The sequence below is a fragment of the Acanthochromis polyacanthus genome, chromosome 2 (assembly GCF_021347895.1).
Source record: "Acanthochromis polyacanthus isolate Apoly-LR-REF ecotype Palm Island chromosome 2, KAUST_Apoly_ChrSc, whole genome shotgun sequence".
Taxonomy (NCBI): Eukaryota; Metazoa; Chordata; class Actinopteri; family Pomacentridae; genus Acanthochromis; species Acanthochromis polyacanthus.
Genome location: NC_067114.1, coordinates 20,867,446 through 20,895,008, shown reverse-complemented (window position 1 = coordinate 20,895,008; position 27,563 = coordinate 20,867,446). Strand labels below are relative to the sequence as shown.

Below are 27,563 nucleotides of genomic sequence, written 5' to 3'. Positions count from 1 at the left end.
TTTGTCTCTGTCCCGGGGGCCTCCACAGCGTGCAGAGTAGCCTGCGAAGTCTTAACTCAAACGAGACCCCTTCGCGCCCCGTTAAACCACCGACCTTCTCTGTCACTCCTGTCGCCCGCTGCCGCCGACGACGGGGGCCTGAGCTGCAAGCTAAGAGACCCTGAGCTCAATAAAAGTGTGGGTGATTAAACAACTCCCTGTAATTGCTCCTTTTGTGCAGGAATCAAACGGTCACACTTATTACGGAAGCAGGAGAGAGGGACGCTGGGAGCAGTAGCTTCCGCCGAGGGCCAGACACCCTAGGTGACCCTCTGCCCTCCCGTCACTACTCCTTTATCTGACCAAACAACCACTGTGTGGTGTGTGTGTTTACCTGTATGTGTGCGCGCTAATGCCCTATGTGTATCTGCCAGTGTGTACATTAAGTATGCAGAGAAAAGCCGTGGAAACAAAGGGCGAGCAGAATAACACCAGAGCTCCCCTCAGTGGTCAAAGGTTGAACTACACATGAGAAAGCCCCGCTTGGATCTAAGCGATTTGCAGTTGTGTGCTACCAGCCAGCTGGCTTTGGTAATGGGGGACAAAGCCAAACCAGGGGACCATGTCCAACATGAAGGCTGGGTTTCAGAGATCATAGTAACACGTGAATCACACACATCATCTGCTACTCGCACACATACATACAGCTATCACCACGAGGGCCCAGCCGCAGACCCCGTCAAATGGGTCGGCTTACACAAGGGAGGGGCCCAATTACAGTAGCCACAAATACACACATAAAGTGCCTTTCAAGGGCCCATGAGTGCTTCAGCTTCCCTGTGATTATGCCCACTCTCTACACACCCAGCACTTGTCGTACACATACAGGAGCCTCCTGTGCCAAAACAGCCATCAGACTGGACTTTTGCAGTGGAGTAGAGATGAGATGTATTCAGCTGGTTTGAAAGAGGAGAGCTCTCTGTGGTCAGGGAAAGCGAGACAAAACCGAGAGAGGGAGGACGGAGTGAGTATTTGGCTGGTCAACAACTATTAGTGATCTGCTTCTCTTTGAAGTGAAAGCACACCCTGTAATATTTTAACCAAGAGAGATTAGATTTAAAGAAATCAATAAAAACTTGGATGAACTTGTGATGCAGCAAATTGAAAACATTTAGAGGTAGTTTTAGCAAGCCTGTAAGTACTCCAGTATATCCCTGTATATCGGCCTCTCCTGCACCACTTCCCCCTGAACTAAATCAATTACTTTTGAAAGGAAAATCAGTTTGAATGGAAGAGGTGATGCTTAAGAACATTAGACTCAGGTCTTATGTTTCTTTCACCTACTTCATTTTCTATGCCGCACTACTATGTGTGTGTGTGTGTGTATATTACTATGCTAAGTGCAGATGATATAACTTTCAATAACTAGGTGATCAGCTATCTGCATCTATATGAATTATCTTAGCAGTACTTATGCGACAGCAATAACTTAATCTAGTCCAAAACAACTCCCCTGTTTGTCTGAAATTGTTTTGTGCATAATTCCTGTGAAAAATGCAATTAACTGAATTATTACCATTGTTTTATTGTGTGTTAAGTACATAAGATGCTGAAAGATGCTCTTAAGCATTTTCTTAATTTTCACAAAACCTCTCCTGCAAATTACCCTTTTGCATACCGTGTATTCGCAACATATAGTGGACAACAGTATTCTGTATTAAGTATTTTGTGTGTGCTTCCTTGACTACAGCTTTGTGTTAGTGTGATGGTAATCTATAACTACTCTCTAGCCTCTTTGCTTTGTTTTCATCTTTCTTCCTCAGTAGCATTAATGTATCATTACATGGCAATCAAAAGAGGACTCTTTCACATCTCAGCACTATGTTTTGTGACAAAAACAAAGTAGGTAAATTGTATTCATGTCAATCATGATTCATTTTTTCCAAAGCAGAACATAATGGCTCCATGAATATAGGTGCTGATTGAAGATAATTGATTTACGTCGCCATAAAAACCCGAAAGGGAGCAAGTCTGCAAATCATAATTGCATAAAACAGCATAATTCGCCTATTATATGCTCAATCTTTTTCAAGTAATTATATGTGTGAGTTATGGAAACGGCAAAGTAAAGTTTGATCTTCCAACTGGGCTTCAAATGGAACCGAGGACTCGGGCTGTCTGTGTCTAAGGTGGTGGAGTAATAGTGCCCTCTTCTGCTTAAAACGCTAGCCCCAAACATCAGCAACACACATCTCCATAGTCAATGGTCACGCAATTCCACAAAAGATATTAAAGAAAATGAGACTATGTGTAAAACTGTGCAAAATCAGGCTTTATTCTTTTTTTTTTCCTCCTACATCGCCGCCTTTCATCTTCATCATAATCACCATCATTGTTGTCAACATCATCTTTGAAAACATTACTCACCAGAGACAGACAGCGAGAGAATAGATTCTCAAGGAGACTCGCTGCTCAAGCCGCTTGACAAAAACAGGCATCAGCTATTAGCAGAGTCCCGCACCACAATGGGTCAGCTGTACATGTCCATCTCTTTCTGGACAATACATTTCAATGGGGTCTCCAATGTCCTTATTTTACGATTTGTTTTCCTTTCAGTGCCTCTAAGTCCATTCAGTAGTGAAGAGTTCCAGTTCCAGGAGACAATGACAGCCCATCTTAGTACAGACATATTTAGGATGTTGGATATTATAGTCTTGTCGACTCCATAAATATTTATTTTAGCGCTTCTTTTCCTTCATTGCCCGTCTAATGCAGGTCCGAGGACAGTCAATTTCTCCAGTTTAGGCAAACGTTGAGTAAGTGCAATGTCTAGTATAATGTCAAGAAAATACAAAGCCACACATACATACATACATACATACAGTACATGACTAAATGATAAACTTGATTAGCTATACAAGGTTGCCATTCTCCAAGGTGAAACCAAAAAGTTGCACATTAATGCACCTCTATAATATCCACAGTCCATTAGTTTTGAGGTGAGAAGGATGTGAGCTCATCCAGACCGGACACTGTCTGTAAATACTTTTGGAAAATTGTCCATGATTTTCTGTACAGTGGATTTTGTTCTTTCTGAATCCAGTGGTCAGTGTAGTTTTTACTCAAAGAGGTTTATTTTGAAATGAACTTCTCTCCCCTGTCTTTTAAGTAGAGAGCACTGCTTAAAATGATGGTACATGACAGATTGTGTTTTCTTTTTTTAAACAGAGAACATAAGTAACAGATGCAACATGTTCACAGACTAAATCCATTCACCTGTTCTGTTTTTTTTTTTATTTCAGTGAGTGAGAGGATTGTCATATGTGTATTTTATAAATGTGTTTTTATTACTGTTTTTGAGGAGTGAATCTGACAAATTCTCCATCACAGAATTTTTGACCATTTTAGAGCAGAGTGGCACTAAAACAAACATACTCCATTTGGGCCTTGATACACTTTTACCAACTGCTTAGTTAGCATTTAAGAACTGCATATCCCATGAGACTTGGACAAAACTTTGAAAAACCTACAACAGATGAAAACGACAAACTATTATCCACTTTAAAGTGTGAAGTGGAAACTAGAGGAAGAAGCTCTCCTCAGCACCAAAACATGAAAGAAATCTAAAAGTGGCAAAAAGCTGTTGGGTGTTGATTCTCAGTGAGATCAGTAGTAATGCCAGCCCTTTTACAGTACAGGCCTTCATTGAGAAAAAAAAAAAAAAACGTTAATAGCAAAAATATTCATGGAATGGATTTTCAAGGAAATTGTTGTCATGAAGCCTGCAATGCTGCACGTTAGTCCAGTCAAATAAAAACTTCTAAAAAAAATCATGTTCATTTGTTATTTGGGGGCTGTAAGGTTTATAAAAGTGCATCATCAGTCAGATCTGTCCTAATTCTACAATGAAAAATCATAATGTTTGTAACTGGATTTTTACATAATGTCATCAAAAACAAAGTGCTCATAGTGAATGTGACTTGAGTTCAAGCCACACCTCGCTTATTAGATTCCTTATGCTTTATCCAGTGGACAAGGACAAAACAACAGAGTACTGCTCGCCCCCCAGATAACCGTGTCACGGACCTTAAGTCATGTCATTAGTTAAAGAATATTGAATAAGGTGAAAAGAGATAATGGCTGTGCAAACACAATAATAGAACAAACTTCTATGTGCATGTAAATCCATCACTTATTTGCCACAAAGGGATCTATTATTAGTTAGAATGATTATTTTTTTCATTATATATTCACAAAGAGAAATGATAAATGGAGATAATTAGTCCAAGGGAGCAGTAAAATTGCTGCATAAAAAAAGGAGAAAGCACAGTCAACCCACGTTCAGAGGAGTGTGTGCATGTGTGTATCTGTGTGTGTAGATAGCAATTCCAGTGACTACTTTTTTCTTCTTCTGTGTTTTGTAAATGCCACGAACAGAGAAAAGCAGACTTTAACCAGATTAAACCTAACTGAAGGTTAAATGAACATTTGATGTGTAACCATTCCGAGGAGAAGAACAAAAGAAGGAGAAGAAAACGAGAAGACCAGAACAAAACATCTTCAGAAATGATGTGCTGAAAGAGCTACCTCGTCCCTCAGTATCAGGCCTGAGGAAAGCTCACCCAAACATTCGCTCTAACTGTCTTCCTGCCTTTGTGCCTCCACCAGAGAGACGTATGGATCCAAGCGCCGCTGGTGAACCTCCATTAGCTGGAGTAGATCTGGGTCCCAATCACACGCATGATCTCCTTCTGCACCTTAGGCTCTTGGGTGTTGATGTTGGCATCTCCTACTTGGCCATCTTCATACCTGCATGTGTACAGGACATTTTAGAATTCTGTTAAACAATACCTAGTCCTGCTCGTTTCCTTTCCCTTTCTACTGTACGCTGTCATAATACAATCTGGTGGTATAAGAACCTATTTGACGATAAAATTTATTCTATCTCATATTGAAATCAATACACACGATAAAAAGCAAACCTTTCCATAGAAAACAGACCTTCTGCTAGTTGCTTCTGTCTACAAAGCAAATTCTGATGTTGTTCGGTCTGACACAACATATCTTCTTGTTTTTATTCTAACCATATCATTACTTGTTCACGCTGAAAAAAATGCAACCACACACAGAGCTCAGGTTCAGAGTTCAATTATATTTAGCTGTGGTTTCAGTTTGATTGCAGGCCAGCTCAAACCTAATTTCCTACTCAGAAGACGGCAGTAAACACAATAATAGACTTTGCCATCTGGTGAAAAAAGAGTCTCTGACCTGAGAAGAAGCCAGTTTAGTGGAATGGTAGCACCACTCAGCAGAGTTTATTCACTTCTACGTTAAAAAGGATATTGAGTGATGAAGGACAACTATAATTCTCTATTAAATTACCTTTATCATGTGTAGTTCAACAGATTTAAAAAAAAGCTGCAATGTGAGCGGTGAACTGCATTTCAAGTGTGATAGCGATTATAATATTTCCTGCCTGGTTGCTATGCCAACTCGTGAGATAATTATACAATAATTCTGTGGAAATTATCAAGAAATTAAAAGTAATGGGAATACTTACACAAAAAGAAGCGAGTACAGACGTGGTCGGACACTGGACACACCCAGATGTTACCGTGTTTCTGCAGATCCTTGGATGTGATAACTATTCATGAGAGAGAAGCGCGATTCACTTAATTACAAAACTGAGGACTGCAATTTGTATGTACTGTTCTGTATTGTTATTCTATCATTGTTACTGGTTGTAGTAGTAGTGTTGCGGCTGTCTTTTTTTAAATACACCATCAGCTGCACACCAGTGTAAGTTATTATCCTGAACGCTCCACTGTATTTCTTTTTTATTGTTTTCTCCAATAAGGACGATGATAACCGTATAATTGCTGTGACTTTTAAAGTATAATTGCACATTAATACAGTTGTCACATTAGCCAGTTTTATTTAGACTGTAATGGCATTTTAATTTCATTCCCTCCCTATTATCATTTTATTTGGTAAATGTTTTTCAAATTTGATAAACGAGACATTTTATTGATTAAAACAATGTGTTCAAGACGGATACATATCAGAGTATATTAGTCAAACACATACTCTTGACACCTTGAAACACATTATACGTTCTGCTTGTTATTACCTTCACAAAGAGCAATGCAGTTCAAGTTTCGACTCTGAAGGAACCTTGATTGTATTGGACGGCTCTGTTGAAAAAGACAGCAGTGAGTTAGTTCCTACGGTAACAGGAATGATCTAACTGAAGCATCCAGAGGACCCTGTAACACTGATAATAACACAGTCAGAACCATGGCACAGTCATTACAAGAAATGCTTTACGTGTACAAGCAATTCTAAAAATGTATTCTGCCTTTTCAGCAACATCCCCTCATCTAGCAATTATTGATTATGTCTGTTAAGGATTGAAATTGGTCCATGTCGCTGCTCCTCTATTTGCTTGTCTTCTTTGTGTGTGATACAAATCTGTTTTGACTATCTTTTAAAAAGATATTTCTGACACCAAAATGTGCCATATGCAAGGATCAAATGTGTCCCTCACCTGTGGTATGGTGTTCATCCTGTTGTAACGCTGCACTAGTTCATCTTTGGTGGGCATGCGGTGCTGTCCTTTTCCCATTCCTGCAAGAAACAGAACACAGCCAAACAACAGCTCTCAGTGAGAACGACCTTACTCCAAGTCACTCAAGCTGTGAAAACCTTCCTCTAGTGGTATTGAACTCTTTGTACAGAGAAATTATTACCCATGGGTCTAACCTTATTGTGAAGGTTATTGGTCCAACATGCTACCAAATATACATGACATAAAAAAGCCAAATATATTCCAAAATCAGTAATAAAAACAAAGTCAATGCAGGAAGTACAACTGCTACGCTTTATATTATTGAGAAAAAGTGCAAATACTGCCTTGTTTAACCTGAACTATTAACACTGTTGAATTTTTTTCAGCATTTAGCTTAGAGTCAAGAATTTCATACCAATTTAGCAATTTGGGAAATGTTAGTAGAGCATGTGGGCTCCACTGGTAACCTACTGTTCTGAAGTTCCCACAACCACCACAAAATCTTATCAGACTGGACCTGAAATCCAATCTCTTAATTTATGTTTCAGTGGCAATCCACTGGGATGTTAGGTGCAGACAAAACCATTTAAATGTCTCTACATCACCGCCCCACAAAAAGAAAACCATTTTTCAAACAAGCCAACAAGGAGCAAAGTAACACACACAGATCCCCTTGACAGCCCTATTTCACACAGCCACAACATAAAGTATGGCATGACAGGTGGCGCACAAGCTCAGAGGCCCGAGGCCACACCCAAAATGGACACACGACACAGTGCAGCACAATAAGATAACATGGAAAGCTCCCACATGTGGAAATGGAGTGTTCCGGGATGATAATCAGGCCATGTTACAAACACAGAGGGCACTCAGTGAACATGGTGGAAAAAGCGAGAGGGAGGCCGGTGGGGTCGGAGTGGCGAGGAATGAGCCGTTCCTACCTGAGTATCCAAAAGATATGCTGGAGATGGGGCTCAGATAGATGCCCTTTCCATACGCTGCACCATGCAGCTTGGGTTTGAAAAGAGCAGGAAGGAAGTAAGGGTCACTGAGCAGTTGCACAGGCCAACCTTTAATATACACTCACGGATATACTCACACATACAGAGCAATTCATACCAAACCTTGAGTTAAATCATAGAAAAGTCTATATAAGTCAGTGTTTCATATGTTTCTGCAACAGTTTGTCTGGCAAACTCCACCATACCAAGCATACGAGATACACCCACGAACATGTGCGAATATCCAGACGGAGGACAGTGATTAACAAAGTGCCAAAGAAAGAAAAGATAGCTCAGTTATTCCAGTAATTCCAAGCAGCATAGTCACATTTTAAACTTCTTACATTATGCATTCCAGTGGAGATCATGTAATGCTCTTGAATTTTGTGAGCGACATTTGGGCATAAAATGTTCAGGTATTCAAGCAATGCTCACTTGACAAATGAGATGAATGCTGGCATGAAGGTAAAGGTGATAAAGAGTGAGGATGACTGATAATGATGGTGATTCTTCACACAAGAATGTTCGTAATGAGGAAAACAGAGGGACCACAGAAAAACAAGAGGAAGAACAAAGAGCAGCTCGATAGTTTGGGAGTGCGTGAGGGAGACGTAGCTCGGGACGTGGCACATCTGGAAGAAAAGGAACAACAGACAAGAGGGGGGTTTTTTGTGTGATGACTGGAGCTGGAGGCAGAGTCAGTCCTCCTCCTCCTCCTCCTCCTCCTCCTGTGGAACACAATGACAGAGGAAGGGTGTCAATGCTCAAGGTGAAACGGAGAGGAGAAGGGGGGAGGCGGATGAGCACCGAGGCGAGATCAAAGATGGTGAGTTCAAAAAGTTGGAGAACAAAGAAGGCATAAATGAAACACATCAGCATGATAGAGCAATCACAGCCGACGTGAACGATTCAAAGATCCTTGAGATTTCAGATTTAATTGTGTTTAATCTATTTTCAGGACATGCCGGTGTATCTCCAAGCAGTCATTATCGGCCGTATAGTGCAAATGAGACAATTCTGAGCTCTCTGGTGCTCGACTATTCTTTTCTTGTTTTATTCATTTATTTTCTGCAGACCTGGGTTACAACCTTGGTAGAACAATATAGAGATATAGACGTATGCAGAAATGAATAAAACATCAATATATTTGGGAAAGGGTTTTCTTTTTTATTTGAAATAATCTGCATAATCCCTTTGTGGTTAATTGTTCCACTGTGGTATTCACTAGTTTTAGATTCAGTCTTTAATAATTGGAGCTACTATTTGTCCCAGGTTTGAATAGATAATGAGTTACTAACCTTCAACAGAAGCCCCCTACTCACTCCGAGGAAGGCTGTACTCACTACCACAGAGCTTGTCCTTTGCATCCTTCAGCTTGAGACCTGGCCTACTCAGTGCTCTAAGTGGTTGACCCCAACAGGGCACACAGGCAGCCTCTTGACATTACAGCGGACACCACAGCCCACTCCCTATGTCCAAAAATGGGAGGGGACGTGCTGTCTGCTGCTGTCGGCGTACGAGGCAGAAAAAGCGGCCGACATAGGCCAGGCAAATCTCCCAGTGTGCCCTGCTCGCTAACATGCCAATCGCAAAGCTGACGCAAGGGAAGCTGGCATCCATTAACTGCAAAAATGAATCAGCCGGACAGCGAGCCTGCTTTGTGTGAGAGCAGGTTTACTGTCCGAGAGGAGATGCATCGTAAATTCCAGCCAACTGCCAGGGTTACGTACCTGCAGTTTGGTGTAAGAGGCATTGACTAGTCCATTTCTCAGAACAGAGTGCCAGTTCTCTATATGGGAACCACTAGAGCAAGTGTAGAGAGAGGGAGAGATAAGAAGGGAAAGATAAAACAAGTGCTGTGGATCTCAGTGTGAAACCACTGAGGCGTAGTGGCTCGATCCATGCTGTTCGAGAATGTTGGAATGAAATAACATTTTGTTGTCTTTCCACCAACATCCCCAAAATTAGATTTTCTTCTTTTAGTGTTTCTGTCTCCAAATATACAGTTCCTGCTATCAGTTTTCATGAACTAGATAGTTCTGTTGTATCAGTTGACAATAAGGAGCAGCAGCAGGGATAAGCAAATGGATATTTACTATTTAATCTCATTTATCATCATATTATTTGATGTATATGATAATTTCATGGCTTACTACTATCGCACAAAACTTAAAATGTTCAATAAAAGAGTAGTCAAATTCAAGAAGAGAAGATACAGGCTCTCTTCTACTAACCACAGAGCAGCTACTGTAGTCGTCTATTTATACTACTTGTACAAGGACATTTAAGGGCATCATGTTACATCATCACAGACCTCCTCGCTTGTATCATTTAATATTTAGAAATAAAGTATTAAAAGATCAAAGATGAGAAGGCATCATTGTTGCCTTCCAGCGCAGAACTGCATCAGCAACTGCATCTCCCAGTGCAGGTATCTGGGCTGTATTCAAATTAAACAGAACAGTGTCATGAGTGTTGTTATTTTTAACAAGTGTTAAAACAGTATTAAGTCTCTGTTCACACATTTTTAGGCAGACACATGGAAAACTTCCCAGTTTCACTCATTGACTAGCTGTATGTGACTGCCATTACACTAACTCTAAACTTGTATTTATATGTTGTATTTTCTATTTATGTCAATATAAAATGATGGCAGCCAGGCTAGTTTTTTTTTTTTTTTTTTTTGAGAATTATTAAATTTGTTGTATTAACTAGCGTAAAGCGAGACTGTTAGCACTGCGTGTGCATTAGTTGTACCCTGCAAGTGCCCAGATGGGTCGTGTGTTTCTAAAATATTCAGCAGAGCCCCATCTGCTACAGTACAAATCTCTATCTCGCAGATATTGCTGGCTCCATGCGCTGGCTAAGAAAGGTGGTTTTTCTGTCCAAGAGAATGGCCACTGCTCTGTGCTGTTGTTTGTTATGGTTCCATAAAAATCTGCTCGAGTGGCCCCATCATCCACAACATAATGACCAGGTGTTACACTGAGACATGTTCATGCCTAAAAGAGAGAATTCCTCTAATTCTTAATCATGCATGCATTTCAGGGACTGTGCTTGATTTAATATCAATTAATAACAGTATGTGATTTCTCACATTAGCTTTACCCACAGACACAAGCTTAGGAATATAATAATAACTAATTGTTTTCTGATATTTTGAAACGGCCCATCTGATTTTACTTTATAAGCTTCCTAAGCTGTCAGCTTTTAAAGACATTCAGAGAAAATGTAGAGTTTTGATTCTATGAAAAGCATGTTAGCTGATGGGAGGTGCAACTCACTGGAAGGCAAAGGTGCTGCCGTAAAGCTTCTTGGCAGTGCGAAAACGAGCTTCCTTGGCTGGGGGGCTGCTGAGCAGCAGGAACTGGTGGGAGGTGTGCATGAATTTCAGTTGCTATTACAGTGAGATCATAAGGACGAGTGACAGTGAGAGAGAAAGAGAGAGAAAAACAGACGAATAGAGAATGAGTATGGAACCATCAAATTACACAATACAGCATTCAATTCACATCCAAATGAATTTGATAAAGGAGGCTTGAGGGTGTCATTCTGGTTTCCTACCCTACTGAGAGGCAGCTTGACGATATGAGACCTGTTACTGGAAATAATCCTGCAGAAACACAGAGAGGAGATAACAAATAATAACAAAATATATTGTAACGGAATATAAAACATCCAGGATTGTGTCAGCACTTTGCTTGAATCACAATAGACTTTTTCCACAGGAGACATTTTGACTTGTCAAAATGCAGACAGCACAACACGGATGACGGCTCCATTCTTCTCAGGTGTTCCTTTAAGCCATGATATTGAGTGAGCACTGGCAACACCAGAACTCTGAAACCAAAGCATCTAAACAGAACCTGTCATTTCCATCTGTGCTTTTACTGCTACAACAAATGAAAATGTCTTCTCAGAAAAAGGCACAAGCCTTTAAGCATTACTGTGCTGTCCATGATCATTTAGCTAATATGTTGGTTTAATATGCTCTCTGCTGATGAGTAGTATGGAGTCAAATCCTGTTTAAAAAAACAAAGCAGAGCAGAGCAAATCCATTTCTGGAGCAGATTCTCTCCACTCACCACTGTAGCAAGGGATGAGCCAGTGGGTCCAATTTGTCCATCTGTTTCTTGATCTCCAGATATGAACCCTGGAAAAAACACACAAGCATGTGATGTTTTCAGCTTTTTCTTCCCAAAACCAAATGAGCAAGTGTTTAGATTCAGACTTGTGATGTGAACAGCATGTAATAATGATTAATATTCATAGTATAACAGCAACAACTCAGGCCAGCCACAGTGAGCAAGCAGTGGGAAGAGTAGCAGGAACAAGATGTCCCTTCAATACATAAAATCCCACCATTCCAGCATCAGTGCACTAATAATTCATAGCTGACACATCTACTACTATGGCCCCTCTTTCCCTCTCACAGTTCCTTATTGTACCTGCGTCATTTCCCGGATGGACATAACACTATCCAGTGCTTTCTGCAGTCTTTCATAATTCTTCTTCTGTGTTCATCGGTTGAGCCGAACATCCATTGGGTGCAATGAGAGAGGGGACAACATACAGACGTCTAAAATCACTTGGAGATACAAAGGTTTGCTAAAAGCAATACAATCTGAATCTTTACAGTCATATTTTCTAGTGAGTTCCGACAGTAGCTGTTGCTCTTATAGACCATGCATTGTGTTTTTCAAATTAAACATCATCTTGGAATCAAGTCTGATTATTGATGTAGCTGGTCATCACAGTCCCGACAGTGAGGATGCTGACCTTTGGGTTGAAGGCCAGAGTCTTGGGGTCATTGGGATCGACGACTGACGGGTAGGGCTCAAAGATGATACTCTTTCGGGGAGACTCAAGAGCAGCTCGACACATAGCCACAAGTAGGTCCACCACCTGGGACAAGAGGGGTTTTACGTTTAGATTTTCAGTTTTTAGCTGTTGCTATTATTCACTCTTTTTGATGCTTTTATTGATAGTTGATGCTGGCGCAGTTCCAATAGCATATAGAAACTACAAATAATTAGAAAGGAGCATCAGTATCATGGTGTTTGTGGGCTTTTTTCTTACTTAGATATAACCTGATGGGAATTTTGGGGAAAACAGAAATAAAAGATTCCAGAAAATAACACAAGTAATCTAAATTAAACCATAAACTGTCTGGTGTGTTATTGTCACCTCTGCTCCGGTGGCCACCTCCTCTGCAGCTCCAGACATCACACCCAGAGTGTAGAAGGAGAACACACACAGCTCCCTGGTGCACACAGCCGGCTGCATGAACACACACCAAGACGAATGGAAATACACTCATTTCAGCATGCAATACTATACAATAAAAAGCACATTCATTCAAACACTCTCTTTACCATTATTGGAAAATCCATTAACAGGATCATATTACTGAAAGAGAAAAACATCCCGTAGATAATCTTTTAGTAGTGATTTTTCCACTGATATGAAAAGGTTTATAAATCTGTATTACATTATTGCATATCCATGTTATAAATCCATATGTTCCTCTTTTTTGTCTGCGATACCTTCAGCATGGATCCGTTCTGAAAGACGTGCTGTTCGTCACAGACCACACAGTACTCATTAAGCGTGGGGATCCTCTGTTCTGAATACTTCATTATCTGTTCAGAGAAAAGCACAGCAGTGTTCCCAGTTATAACTCCCACCTCCAGCAGTGCCTCATACTGGAGTTTGGCAGAATTGCTAGAACAGACCAGTTTTGGCTAGATTAATCCACTCTTTGCTCCTAGAACAACAGTGTCCCTTAAGCAGGTGCACAATCTCCAATATGAATAGATAATTTAATAGACAGGTTGTACAATGGGCCTTTACTGATCCATATATATATATACACACGTGGACAAAATTGTTGGTACCCCTCAGTTAAAGAAGGAAAAACCCACAATTCTCACTGAAATCACTTGAAACTCACAAAAGTAACAATAAATAAAAATTTATTGAAAATTAAATAATCAAAAACAGCCATTACTTTTGAATTGTTGATTAACATAATTATTTAAAAAAACAAACTAATGAAACAGGCCTGGACAAAAATGATGGTACCTCTATAAAAGATTGAAAACTATTTGACCAGAGTGACATGATTAACTCAGGTGTGTCATTTAATTGACATCACAGGTGTTTCCAAACTCATAATCAGTCAGTCTGCCTATTTAAAGGGAGACAAGTACTCACCCTGCTGTTTGGTGAAAAGGTGTGTACCACACTGAACATGGACAACAGAAAGCGAAGGAGAGAATTGTCCCAGGACATCCGAAAAAAAATGATAGACAAACATCTTAAAGGTAAAGGCTATAAGACCATCTCTAAACAGCTTGAAGTTCCTGTGACAACAGTGGCTCATATTATTCAGAAGTTCAAGACCCACGGGACAGTAGCCAACCTCCCTGGACGTGGCCGCAAGAGGAAAATTGATGACAAATTGAAGAGACGGATCGTTGGAATTGTATCCAAAGAGCCCAGAGCAACCTCCAAAGAAATTAAAGGTGAACTCCAAGGCCAAGGTACATCAGTGTCAGATCGCACCATTCGTCGTTGTTTGAGCCAAAGTGGACTTCATGGGAGACGACCAAGGAGGACACCACTGCTGAAAAAAACTCATAAAAAAGCCAGACTGGAATTTGCAAAAATGCATGTTGACAAGCCACAAAGCTTGTGGGAGAATGTCCTTTGGACAGATGAGACCAAACTGGAGCTTTTTGGTAAGGCACATCAACTCTATGTTCATAGACTCAAAAACCAAGCATACGAAGAAAAGAACACTGTCCCTACGGTGAAACATGGAGGAGGCTCAGTAATGTTTTGGGGCTGCTTTGCTGCATCTGGCACAGGGTGTCTTGAAAGTGTGCAAGGTACGATGAAATCTGAAGACTATCAAGGCATTCTGGAGAGAAATGTGCTGCCTAGTGTCAGAAAGCTTGGTCTCAGTCGCAGGTCATGGGTCTTCCAACAGGACAACGATCCAAAACACAGCCAAAAACACCCAAGAATGGCTGAGAGAAAAGCGTTGGACTATTCTAAAGTGGCCTTCTATGAGCCCAGATCTGAATCCCATTGAACATATGTGGAAGGAGCTGAAACATGCCATTTGGAGAAGACACCCATCAAACCTGAGACAACTGGAGCTGTTTGTTCATGAGGAGTGGGCCAAAATACCTGTTGACAGCTGCAGAACGCTCATTGACAAATACAGAAATCGTTTAATTGCAGTGATGGCCTCAAAAGGTTGTGCAACAAAATATTAAGTTATGGGTACCATCATTTTTGTCCAGCCCTATTTCATTAGTTTGTTTTTTTAATAATTATGTTAATCAACAATTCAAAAGTGATGGCTGATTTTGATTATTTAATTTTCAATAAATTTTTATTTATTGTTACTTTTGTGAGTTTCAAGTGATTTCAGTGAGAATTGTGGGTTTTTCCTTCTTTAACTGAGGGGTACCAACAATTTTGTCCACGTGTGTGTATATATATGCACAGAGACACTTAAACATTACAAGGAGACTTTTATAAATCACTTGCCAGACACGGTTTACTATTCTTATATACTGTACTTATAAACAATACCAGGATGTTTTATTGCTCTATAAATGCTGCACAGGCTTTTTTCCTCAGCCCAACAACCCAGACAGGGTGTGTAACTGCTTTTATAAGTGCATTCATATCTTCTTGAATCTAACCTGCACTAAGAAGCCGTACTCCAAGGTAGGGATGTTCTTGCAGTGGCCGCCCGCCTGGGATGAGAAAAACAATTCAATCAGCTGCCTCGTGGTAATCTGCGCAGGGGCCCTGGCCGCCGGGACAGCCACAGTCTGATGAGTCAAGTGAAGACAAAGCATTATGGGAAAGGGCGCAGCAGCCATGTTACGGTAAAGGTGGGGAAAGGCTCAGGTGGGAACAGTGCAGGTGGCGGGTGACTGAGAAGAGGGTCAGAGTGGGTCACAGTGGATTTAAACACAACATGAAGTGACTAAAGTATTTCGCTATTAACATTTTGAAGAGTTGTGAAGGATTTTGAACACCTTTGAACAGCATTATGAGTTTCTACATCAGCACTGTTACAAGTAAATGTGAGGAATGTGAAGTGAAACGCCTCAAAGTTTTAATAACAATGTGACATGCAAGTGATATAGATTAAAGACATAAGCAGGGAAACGCTGGATTTTTGTTAATTTACACAAATTAAACTTGAAACATCTGACATTTGTGTCCTACTTTGTCCAGATTGGCACTGACCTGGCTATTTGGTGGATAGCTGAAAAGTTCCCCTTTCGGGTTCTTCATGGTACATGAGATGGAGCGGTTCATCAGGCGTGTCACTCTCAGCTCAGGGACACTCAGCTTCCCTTTTAAAACTGTGTCTTGGATCAGAGGAAAACTTGGAGATCTGGCAAAGATCAAAATACACAGTATGTCACTGGAAATGAAACCACTCTAAGGTAAAATGCTAAGTTTCTCTTTGTCCTTGTAAGAGTTAAATATAGTAGGGTTTGGTCTCAATGTAGAAATGTTTAACTTTAAATGCAAAAGCTACTGCTTTTTTGCTATTACAGTAATGTTGCTATGACCTGACATCTTAATTAGTACTACCATATCCAAAATCTCATCAGCTGCAATCAGGTATGTTCAAAATCTGATTAACCGTATTGTATTGCTGAAGAAATACACATGCTGACCTAACAGTGCATACCAGCTCAGACAACTGAAATCTGCTCAGACAGTAGCTCAAGTCACTCAGTGTTAAAATACAGGAGCCAGTGTGCACTTCTACCATTGCTCTCAGTGCATTATCCATGTACCCTCCCGACATGAGACTCCTGTCAAGCCATGAGGATGTCAAGACAGCCTAGTAGTTAGTGAAGCTGACCTCTATCGAGTGGGCTGGGATTTAATCCCTGTGCACCCATAACTGTCAGAGCATTCCTGAGTAAGTCAGAAACAGAAAAGAGTAGTTGCCCCCAAGGGGAAATTAGTTATTGTCAAATTTTGAATTGAAGTTGTCCTGCACAATGCTCCTTCTCCTGTCTGCTTCCTCCTGTTCACCTTTTCAGAGAGGCCTTCACATAGTATTTTCATCACTATCTTACCTATATACTGGTAAAGAAAATGCAAGTGTCAAGTGTTTTTTGATCAAAGGACAGACTTAAATCTCACAAAACTGTAGGTGTGCACAACACTGTATATCATGAAACCCTCAACCTCAATTTGATTAATTCGACAAAATGAACAACGCAGAAATGTATGTATATAATATTACACTATTTCTGACTTGCACTTGCAAATACAATCAGAAACGGTAAATACCAACCAACTATGAATGATAGCTATGATAATTACCAACTAGCTAAGGATATAATCATTTACTTAAAACATTTGTAAAGACTGAAGCAATTTTCAATACGATGAAGAAATATAAAAAACATTTGCATTAAATAATATCTGACACAATAAGCAAAGTCTTTCAATTCAAATTAATTTTTGTTAATGACTGAATCGATAAATAAACATATACGTGAACTTAAACAACAAAAATGTTTTCGTTTCATTTATATTTATTTGCGATAATTTCGATTAATTAATTACAGAAAAAATAGTGCATTAAAAAATAAGGCAGTTAATCGCACCTTTCTCAGTTACCAATTTCTGCCACACTGTTAACACTGATGTACACTCCAGCCTGGTAGGTGACAGTAATGCACCTAAAGTCTGTTTGCCAGCCGCGAAGAAGATGCACAGGGATGTACTGTAGTGGGCCACTAGCTGGTCGCATGACAGCGCTTTAGCTTTAGTCCGGTAGAAACGTCACACCAATATGGCAGCTCAGCTGCAAACTTTCTCTTTTACACAAACACTTCAGCAAAAAGTATTTCTGAAAGTATTTGAGTCAGTTGCTGAATCTGTCCTCGTTTTAGTTCAACGACTCAGATTCAGATTCAGAAAACTTTATTTGTTCCCAGGGGGCAATTAAAAAGGCATGTAGAGCAGGCAGTGACGTAACAAAGAAATAGGAATGAATATATATACAAATGGCTAGTTTAGACATTTACTGAGTATTTCGCTATGCATCGGATCTCCGCTGCCTGCACTGAATTTGCATAAAATAGAAGTCAAGTCTACTTGATGCAAATGAGATCTGGGGAAATGCACCGGAGCGCAGCTTGAAACATGCTGCAATGCAATCAGCATGCAATGTGATGCATTTCACATAGACAATGAATGGGATGCGAAGGGATTGATGGATCCTGTGGACACATTAGCTATGACCGTCCTGGTACCGGCAAACAGTGTAGCCAGCCCCCAATAGACCACTTTTCAAGACAGTGAAAGTGTTCAAGTTTACAAAAAGTCTTAAAATGTTGAATGTAATCACTTTAATGGCAGTTTGTAGTAATCTGTGAATGTAGTAGACAGATGAAAATGCAGATAAATATAAAAGAAACAAAAACATTTTTGTTGTTTTAGTTCACGTATATGTCTATTTATCAATTCAGTCGTCAACCAAAATTATTCTGAATCGAAAGACTGTGCTTATTGTGTCAAATATTGCTATTTGACAAAATTGTGATGAATCATGATTAATTAATTACAAAGCCTCTAATTAATTAGATTATTTTTTTAATCACGTCCCACCACTAATTACATTATATTATACTTAGATAATACAAACATGCACATTTATTCACTTGAAAATACAACAAATTACAGCTTAAAGTTTACTCTGGGTTGGAGTGTCAAGTTCTGGTAGATTAGATGCCTTGACAGAGCAAGAGAGTGAGAAAGTGACACCTACTTCGGGATGGGGGAGAAGATGCTGAGACCGGCACGGAACTTCTTGATGGTTCCTCCGGCTTTGAACCAGCTGTGCCTCTTCTCCTGCTGGGCCTTGAGGAACTCATTACTGAGGTGCTTCCACTGCTGTGACGTGAATGTGCTCAGGATCCTGTCATATAACATGACAGAAGAGTCAGGAAGCAAGAAACTTGAGTGAACCTGGTGTAGGCTGAATTACTCTTTCAATTAGCTCCCAATATATAACCTAACCTGAAAACTGCTTTCTAAAAAAAGGCTACAGCTGCATATTTCGATTATGAAAATTGTACATATTTTATAGGGAACTGGAGTAAAATAATGACATCTATTGTGCAAAATTTCAGTAAAAAATACTGTTAGTGCCAAATATAGCAGATCACATCACTTACTTTTTGAGCTGCAGGCCCAGGCTGAATCCTTCTTTATTTGAAGGCTGGAACACTTCTACTGATGGCTCTGAATAAAGATGACTAACATTATTACACAGCGCCTAGATACACACAGACTCTTTCTTTCACTCTCCCTCTTGTATAGCACATATTGTACTCACCTCCCACGCTCAGTGAGTGGCACAAATATCTAAAGTCCCTCCCAGAAAACCAACATCCACACTGACATCTTTACTCACCAGGTCCATCGAGGTACTGAGAAAGAGAAAAGCGTAGTCTCAGAATAATGGGCTCTGTTCTGATAACTTTCCAAGCTGTCGCAACCTCCTCCTGAGTCAGACACACACACATACACACATACACACACAAATATACAGAGTTAGCATCCTAATTAGGGCCATTTCTCATTACATAAATAACTTAAGAGCACACGATGCATTATAAATGACGTGTTACTTTGCAAAATGTCAATGTTAGAATAGCAATCAGGAAAGTCAGAGAAGGTGTTTGCAGTGAAAGGAGAATACTGACTCACATCTAAGAAACCGATGTTAATATGAAGATCGATGTCCACGTCATCAATGGTTCCATACTCCCTGTACAGAGACAAAACAGAGTTAATTAATTAGAAGCTATATACAATGTCTTACTCTGATACTTCCAATTGTTTTTCCCCAGAGGGAAAAATAAGATAGCATCACTGGAATTATTTTCACTTGAGTCTATAGTTGTGTGTGTGTCCCCATGGAAAATGAGGCACTGGAGACCTCTACTGTTGCATGAGCTACCACAAAGGTGAGATTTCTATTTCTGTCTTTGGACAAATTTTGCCAACAAGATAGCGTCGCAACCTTACTAGATATAGTCTTGAAACTTTGCAGCTGAGGTCATAATGAAGGAAGATGGGTGGGTGTTCAAACCAATGAGTATTGAGTACTCATGTAACCATGTGATAATGTAGTAATGACTGCAATACCCTGAGCGCCATGCCCTCATAAAAATAATTTAGTCAATTCAGCCAACAAAGGTCAATTGTTTTATCAACTGTCATCATCATTTATCAAATTACAATGGCAAATAACACTCTGCACACACACACATCTGAGTGTTTGAACAACAAAAACATCACTGTGTGTGGTCAGAGTGTGTCAACATGATAGTCTCACAACATGCAATCATGAAACTTTACAGGTGTGTAGCTGAGTTCTAAATGAAGAAAACTGTGCATGTCCGTGTATCTGCATTATACCTGACAGAGACAGCACTGTCAGTGTAGATGTCTTTTACAGCCTCGATGTCTGCATCCAGTTGAGGGTGACGGTACAGGTCAGCGGCACAGCTTCCCTGCAACAAGCAGCACTGGTCACAGTTATAGCAGTGAATGAATTCTCAGTGGTTCCCAGCCTTGTTGTTCAGACATATCCCCACACCCCACAGTCCCATCACACAAAAATAACTACTGCAGCTGCTATGTTCTAAATTTGTTTCCTTGAAATTATAAATTATTTCAATTTCACCTTATTGAACATTATCAAATGCATAAAGTTGGATTTTGTTACAATTTGCACATAGTTGAAGTTCATTGTTTGTGTCAGTTTCACCAAGTTGCCTATTACTGTTATCAATTCATTCTGAGTAATTCTGCATTACTTTTCAGTGTCTAATTAACTGGAGGCTTTCCTAACTTTGATTCAACATTAGAATAATTTGATATTAGCCAAAAAAATAAATAAAATAAAAAATACAGTTAAAAGTGTGTACATTTCTAAAAATGTAGTTGATGATAATTTATTGGAAAGATATGGGTTTCTCCAAGCAGAATGTCAAACAGTGGTATATTACTAAATGTTGAATTACAAAAAAATGTCAAACTATATTTCTCTATTTTCCCATGATTGTTTAGTATTCTGACATTTGATATTTTCCATGGAGAACAGAACATTTGGTGTTTGCCACAAAGAGCAATTTCCGGTATTAATAATAATAGCTGACCCAAGTCTGTAATACATGTTCCTGGTGTCTAGACTTGGAGTCAGACTCTCATCTCCTCAGCTCAGAGTGTGCAGAACTGATCCCACACTTCCGTCCTTATCTTCACTACGCTGCTTTCATGTTCTCTGACTGAATTGAAATGAGCTTTACGTCCCAGACTGGATTTACATTTCAATCAAAAGACTCAGAAGATAACAGTAAAAAGGGATAACTAACAGATTAAGATCTTATGTGGAAATGAAGCAATGAACTTTATGAGATAAGATGGTACATTAAATGCTGGGGCTGGAAATGAATTTGACAAATGTTGCTTGGGATTTATAGTTAAGGTTGCAAAGGGTGAAAGTACTAAAAGAAATAATAATCTGATACCTACTTTGAGAGAGAATACTACATTTACAGAAGTTGTCATATTGTTCCGTGTTAAATATTTCATTTTGTGAGTTTGCAAACATTAATATTTAAGACCAATCCTAAAACCTCATAAAACAGTGACAGATTCTGCTTCACATGAATGAAAATGTTTGCCCTCCTAGCAGTGAGGCATTAGGATGGAAATGTCACTCAGCTGGCCCATCTGTTCGACACCACCAGAGTAAAATATCTCAACAACTATTCACCACAATGCCATGACATTTAGTCTGAATATTCATAATTCCTACTTGAGGCATTCTAAATTAATTTGGTGAACCCTGACTTATTGCCTAGCGCCACCGTCGGGACAAAAATTCCACTTGACCAATATTTAGGTCTATGGGAGTATCTTGAAAAGTAGCGTCTGGTTTTCTGGTACAGTGTCAGTGATTAATCATGCTTATAACAAAAAGGATAGGGTTGTTGGTAAGTTTTACTTTGTGTCAATTAGGCTAAAATATCAGTAAAATGCAGCACGCAAAAGATAAACATAATGTAACTGCCATACTGCTACGAGGTTTGATAGGCTTGATTGTGAACAGCACACGGTATTTTCTAATGAATTCTCCTCAGGTCAAGTTATATACTTTTATTATTGGAACACCTGAGGCTTTAACAATATCAGAAGGATCTAATATGTTTGCTCTGACCAACTTTATCTTTTTGTGGCATGAAATTTAAAAAAAAAACCACACAGTCTATTCATTTTTGGGAAAAAATAAAATAATATTAGTGTAAAAGCACCCCATTATAAACACCTAGTTTGAGGCTATTGTACTGGCTTTTGTACTTCTTTTTCTTCAAATATGGTATGGCATGGTTTCAAAACTATAAAACATATATCAAAAAGACATCACAGAATAGCAATACTAAGGAAAGCACAATGTCACTATCCTGACAATACCAGATTCAACAGAGAGGGAACAGCTATACCTGAATGCCATACAGGAACTGTTCCGATTCATTCTCCCCGTCCGACTCCTCGTCTGTCCAACACTGGCCTTTGATGTCCTGTGGGCCCACACATTGTGAAAAGGCCATTATAGTGGAGCGGAAAGAAAATGCAACCTCTTTCTATCATCCTTTCATCTCACATCTCCCTATTTAGCCTTCCATTCAAGGGCTTCAAAACACTGCTTTATACAGCATCTCAAAGAGAGAGACGGAAAGCTATGATTTATTTCCAGCACAGGACATTCTCTGAATCTAGCCTTCCAAACAACACTCAAATGACAATAAAAAGGATGACTGAACAAAAATATCTATATTGTATTTATCTGTCATTTCTAGCAAAACCTGAAACCCAGAAGTCCAGCTGACTAAAATATTTGTTTTATTTATTAAATTTAGACTAAGCTAATATGAAACTTTATTGTCTATGGAAAGTATGTACCTCTGTAAGTAGAAACAGCAGTTAAAAATACAATTTACAACATTTCAAATAATAACTAAAAACATGAATGTCTGGCAAGTTTATCCCTATGCAGTGACTACACCAATAGGAACCCAGCTCTCTTACCATTGGATCTGCTGTTCATAGGGCTCTCTCAAACAGGTTTGGGCCTTTGACTACTGCCAACCATTGCAGCCTAATTCCAGGTGGAAGGAACGAGAACAGAAAGCCGGTGAGCTTTGACTGGGCGCCTTTCTTTCGTGCCCTCCTCAGAAATACACAACCTTGGAAAACAGAAAAATAAAATTCAACGGGGGCGGAAAAAAACACACGAAATAAAGAGGGCATGGCCAATGATGCCATGTTTTGTAAATGGTGCCCTGCTCTTCTTTTCTTTAAATCGTCTGCACTTCACCTTGCCATGTATCCTAGCAACAGCCATCTCTGCCTCCTTTCAGAGTGGCATTAATCACTGTAGAGAGAATGTGTGGGAGATGTGTGCTGTACGTTCAGTACCCAGGATGTCTCCATTTCGTTGTTTATTTTTTTTTTCCCAGGAACTTCATCTATTAATATCGAACAGCACCAGGGGCTGGTACACCTTTATAGGCGCACAGCCAAAACAGCACAACTACTGATGTCGGTACATTGTTACACAGTTTTTTTTTATTCTTATTATATTTCTATCTTGCAAATAAACACAAAACATGTGGTTTGGCATAAGAGGAGAGCATTGTGACTACAGGGTGTTGAGTAAAGTAATGTTAACATGAGTAAATACTGATCATGTCCAAAAGAAAGAGCTACAACTATCATGATGATAGCAACACAAACATCGATATGGTCCAGACTTAGAGATGATTTCTAGCAAAACAATAGGACAAACTGCAAGAAAAAACAGCATCATTGACATGACAACAATGATACACTTTGTATCTTATACAAGCCCATCACTGTTTGTCTTGGACATGTAAACAATGGCATTATTTTAACAATATTTTACACTGCAACATGACAATACACACTACAATTCACATATCTGAGTGTACATCACATCAAAACAATAAAGAATTTACCATACAGGAATGGATCCTAACATTGTGTGCAAAACAAAGACCGGATGGCAGCATAGCTTAGCACCACAAGACAGAGCGCCTAACAAAACCGACACGCATGAAGGCGTCTGTTAAAAATAGGTCAGTATAATTAAAAGGACACCAATTCTTCCTTTTCTTTGTTCCTGCCACTGACTTAGCAGTTTTCTACATGTCCGTAGAAAATACACATAGCACTGTGCTTTTGGTTACCTCATCACGAGTATTTGTTCAGGGTTTTTTTTTGTGATTCTGCCATGATCTGGCTCCTTTCTTGCCTTTAAAACCACCCCTCCCAACATCAACACTGCTCCCGCGTCAGAACCACGTCTTCTTCATCTCCTGCCCTTTTTTTTTTCCCTCTATATGCCTGCTGCCCTGCCATGTCCTCAGCCCTGCTAGCATCTACATCTCGCTCCCCCCTCCCCACCATTCCCACAGCCTCCGTCGTCTCACATACCAATAGTCCCCCCCTCCCCTCCACGTTCACCAATACCGTCCCCATTCCTCTTTCTGATAACTATTTAGCACAAACACAGATGCAGTCAGGCAGATTTTTCCCCTCCCCCCACGCTCTACACCCTTACCCCATCCATCCACACTTACCTCCACAGAGGATGGAGACTGGGATGCTGTCCTTGCCTCAGCTGCTCCCCCTCTTAAAGGGCACACCTGCCTCCCTCTCTCGGCGGCCGTTTTTCCACTGAAACGATAGATGACAATGAGCCCATTAAAAATAGGAAATCAGGGAAACCGGAGCCACAGTCCCACCATTCTAAAGTGTCTGTCCCTCGATTGCTGGCGGTGTGTCTGCGAGCAAGCCAGCTGGTGTGTGTGAGTCTGTGTGTTTATCTATTGCAGATCTCTGCTCTTACTGCTGTCTTATATTTTGCCTGACAACACTGAGGGGTCTGAGCATGCTCAGTGCGGCAAGGCAAGCCAGTCATGTGACCTGCAGCTGACTGCACTGCTGCTGAGAAATAAGAGGAAAAAAATGGCTCTCCTCTGTATATGCATCTGCCCATTTGTTTGTGTGTGTGTCGTGTGTGTGAGAGGTTGCATGAGTCAGTGTCCCTTGATGTGCCATTGTGCTTTGGAGGCAGCCTGTGGTTAATATTTAATTGTTTTTGTGTCTTATCTAAATTCATTCAAAAAGAAATAAAAGCACAAATGTACTGAGAGCTACATTTGAGCTAGTGGCTACACTGTATGCTGCATGTACCCATATTTTATTACTAAAATTATGTTTAAAAAAGGAATTACATTTCAGTAATGTTTTTAAAAATTATAGAGCATTAACTTATGTATTTCAGGGTTTTTGGCTGATGTATTGCTTAGGAGATAAAGCCCCTTTGTGCACATTCCTTTTTATCTCTTTTATTTTTGTTCTGCAGATATTCATTTGTAAATTTTTTTATGAACTGCATTATGCTCAGTTTAATATGACTACATCTATTGTCGTTACCACAATTTGCTGTACCTGTTTAGCGTTTAGTTCAATTTTTCTTTAGTTTGTATTCCTACCATGCTCTTAAAATATAAAATAAGCAAAATAATAAACAAATATTCTTTATATATTATCTAAATAGATCGATAAGTGCTATATAAACAATAAAAAATATACATGTTGTATGTATAATACACTCATCATTGTGTGCTTGTGTGACACATTGGTCACAAGGCCTTTGAGTTAATCAGTCTTTGCCCTCATTATCCCAAGGTTTCTAATTCAGAACTGACCTAAAGAATGGACAGATTAATGAACATGTGTTAAGCCAACTGTCTTCCCTTTGTACGGCTGAGGAAGAGAAAATTAAAATCATATTAATGCAAACTTAAGGGACCGTGACCGTTATGGCTCAAAGGAAATATGTGGGGCACCCTTCAGTGTAATGTTATAGTTGTTTCATCAGCAGAGCTTACATCGCCTGGTGCTTTCCTTGTGAAGCCAAGTAGTGATGAAGCTACAAATGCAGGTTGTGACAAGCATCCTGTACAATACTTGCTAGCAGGCCACTTTCTGTGTTCCATTTTCAAAATAGCAACATCTGTTTTCTTTTGTGGAAAGAAGCGCATAATTTGCTTATACATCATTTGGTAATCAAACAACACATCTGGAGGAGTGTGACTGTAAATGTGTTATTGTGTCTTCTTTCAGTTTGCACTATAAATGTACAGTCTGTGTTGTATTCACAAACTGTGAGTTCACATTTTACTTGAGAATTTAATCTTTAAAAATTAGTTGATTGATCACTTATGGTTCCCAGTACCTCCTATTATATGTAATTACTTAATTTATTTTACTGTTTTTTGCATTTGTCCCTTTTATTTGCCATTGGTCGCAGTAGTTGCATTAGAGCATACTATGTTTAGAAGCATTAGGCTGTCATATCTGCTCATCTCTGAGAATTATCTGAGCATATTCCCACAGTGTCTTACTGTACCTCGTGGTCCAGGGGTTAGCAGCCATTAATGCTGACTGACATTCAGGAGTTCTGCCACTTGAGACTGGACAGCAGACCTGTTTCTCACCTGGCGAGGTGTGTCCAATGGTCTTTAGGTCCTGGAGTGCAGGGGATCCAGGCAGAGGCAGGCAGCAGACAGTGAGACAACAACATGGGCAGTGGAAGCAGCAGTGCTAACACCACCAAAACTGTGAACAGGTGAGAACCAAAATAGAACAAAGGGAGAGGAGACATGGAATTAGCAAAGAGTGCACCCATGCAGTAGTCCTGTGGAAGTCTAGACATAATTGAGATAATGTAAATTTATGTAAATTTAAATGATTCAATTTTCATCTCACTATAGTGGTGATATAGTTAGCATTTTTCTCTGTTTTAAGGATTGACTTTGTGCATGTAGTTTCTTCAGTCAAATTGATTATGGCAATGACATTAATAATTATCCTGGGTAACACTTGTCACATAGTCATTCATTGTCTGCAGTCTGCACTGGAAATACAAGCATTATTTGTACTTACTGTCGGCCCTTAATATGTTGAGTGACGAAATGGGTTCTGACATGTTTTTCTATGATCTAAAGAAATCAGTAAATTATTATTATTGGTGCTAGAGTTGTAGTAACAATCTATGCATTTGTATTGTTTGAGTGCTTTCTAATTTATTGTAGTTTAAGCTTTCATTTTAATTATTTCACAAAATTTGACTACTAAATGCATTCAATACAACAAATTATTTTCAGAATTTTTGTAATTAATAGCTATATTTTAATAGAACATGTATTGAAAATGGACAACATAGGTACCAAAACAACTTAATTCATACTGCTGAAAAACATCTCACAACGGCTGTATAATTTTTTACCACCAGATGGAGCCATAACCTCACGCATTGCATAACAAGGTACCAGCACATTCAGAGGGTCCTCACTGATCATCATTTCATCCCTCTAACATCCACCAGCTGGGAGCTAATACAGCTGGGTTTCATACAGTATTTTGACTCATCCATCTACCAGATTTTATAAACAAAATGAAGACGCAAGCAACATTTCGGCAGCTTACAAGACAGCTATCATATTTCATAACATATTTGATGATACTCCCCCTCCATACTTCCTGAATGATAATGGCGTCAAATGCTATGACATTAAATATCCTTCATTAGAACCTCATACATGATAATCAAAACGGGCAGCACATCAAATATACATACTAGACAAACCGCTGCGTTTTTTTTTCCAGGAAACTACCCCACGCCATCCACAGTCACATGTCGCTGTCCACGCTCTTCTGATGCATTCACCCGCCCCTATTGGCTGCCGAACTTTGCCAAGCACTTCTACGAGCTATTTGTGTATCCTTCCGCGTTTTTAGTTTTCACTATTATCGGACTTTCCACAGAGGTGGCACTGAAAAAAAAC

The 27,563-nt window shown here is 39.6% G+C and overlaps 1 protein-coding gene across 12 annotated transcripts in view; it reads right to left on the bottom strand.

Annotated features, from left to right (window-relative positions):
- Positions 1–27,482, bottom strand: part of LOC110959593 (protein mono-ADP-ribosyltransferase PARP6) — a 331,374-nt gene extending 303,892 nt beyond the window's left edge. The window contains exons 1-24 of one of the 12 annotated variants that reach the window (XM_051938616.1): positions 27,356–27,482; positions 26,214–26,334; positions 24,288–24,384; positions 22,714–22,871; positions 22,128–22,205; positions 20,038–20,147; positions 19,324–19,384; positions 19,028–19,118; positions 18,789–18,855; positions 18,380–18,529; positions 15,826–15,976; positions 15,270–15,401; positions 13,095–13,190; positions 12,736–12,828; positions 12,328–12,453; positions 11,997–12,062; positions 11,634–11,701; positions 11,113–11,161; positions 10,833–10,945; positions 9,279–9,351; positions 7,489–7,558; positions 6,527–6,606; positions 6,110–6,173; positions 5,542–5,623 (exon numbers count right to left, since the gene is read on the bottom strand). In XM_051938616.1, the coding sequence (XP_051794576.1) occupies positions 5,542–5,623; positions 6,110–6,173; positions 6,527–6,606; positions 7,489–7,558; positions 9,279–9,351; positions 10,833–10,945; positions 11,113–11,161; positions 11,634–11,701; positions 11,997–12,062; positions 12,328–12,453; positions 12,736–12,828; positions 13,095–13,190; positions 15,270–15,401; positions 15,826–15,976; positions 18,380–18,529; positions 18,789–18,855; positions 19,028–19,118; positions 19,324–19,384; positions 20,038–20,147; positions 22,128–22,205; positions 22,714–22,716 (1,823 nt within the window). In that variant the 5' untranslated portion in view covers positions 22,717–22,871; positions 24,288–24,384; positions 26,214–26,334; positions 27,356–27,482. Of the gene's footprint in view, positions 1–2,290; positions 4,789–5,541; positions 5,624–6,109; positions 6,174–6,526; positions 6,607–7,488; positions 7,559–7,600; positions 9,352–10,832; positions 10,946–11,112; positions 11,162–11,633; positions 11,702–11,996; positions 12,063–12,327; positions 12,454–12,735; positions 12,829–13,094; positions 13,191–15,269; positions 15,402–15,825; positions 15,977–18,379; positions 18,530–18,788; positions 18,856–19,027; positions 19,119–19,323; positions 19,385–20,037; positions 20,148–22,127; positions 22,251–22,713; positions 22,872–24,287; positions 24,607–26,213; positions 26,335–27,355 lie in introns of those variants that run through there. The other 11 variants (XM_051938659.1, XM_051938622.1, XM_051938638.1 and 8 more) reach the window with 11 other exon arrangements.
- Between the last annotated feature and the right edge of the window lie 81 nt (positions 27,483–27,563).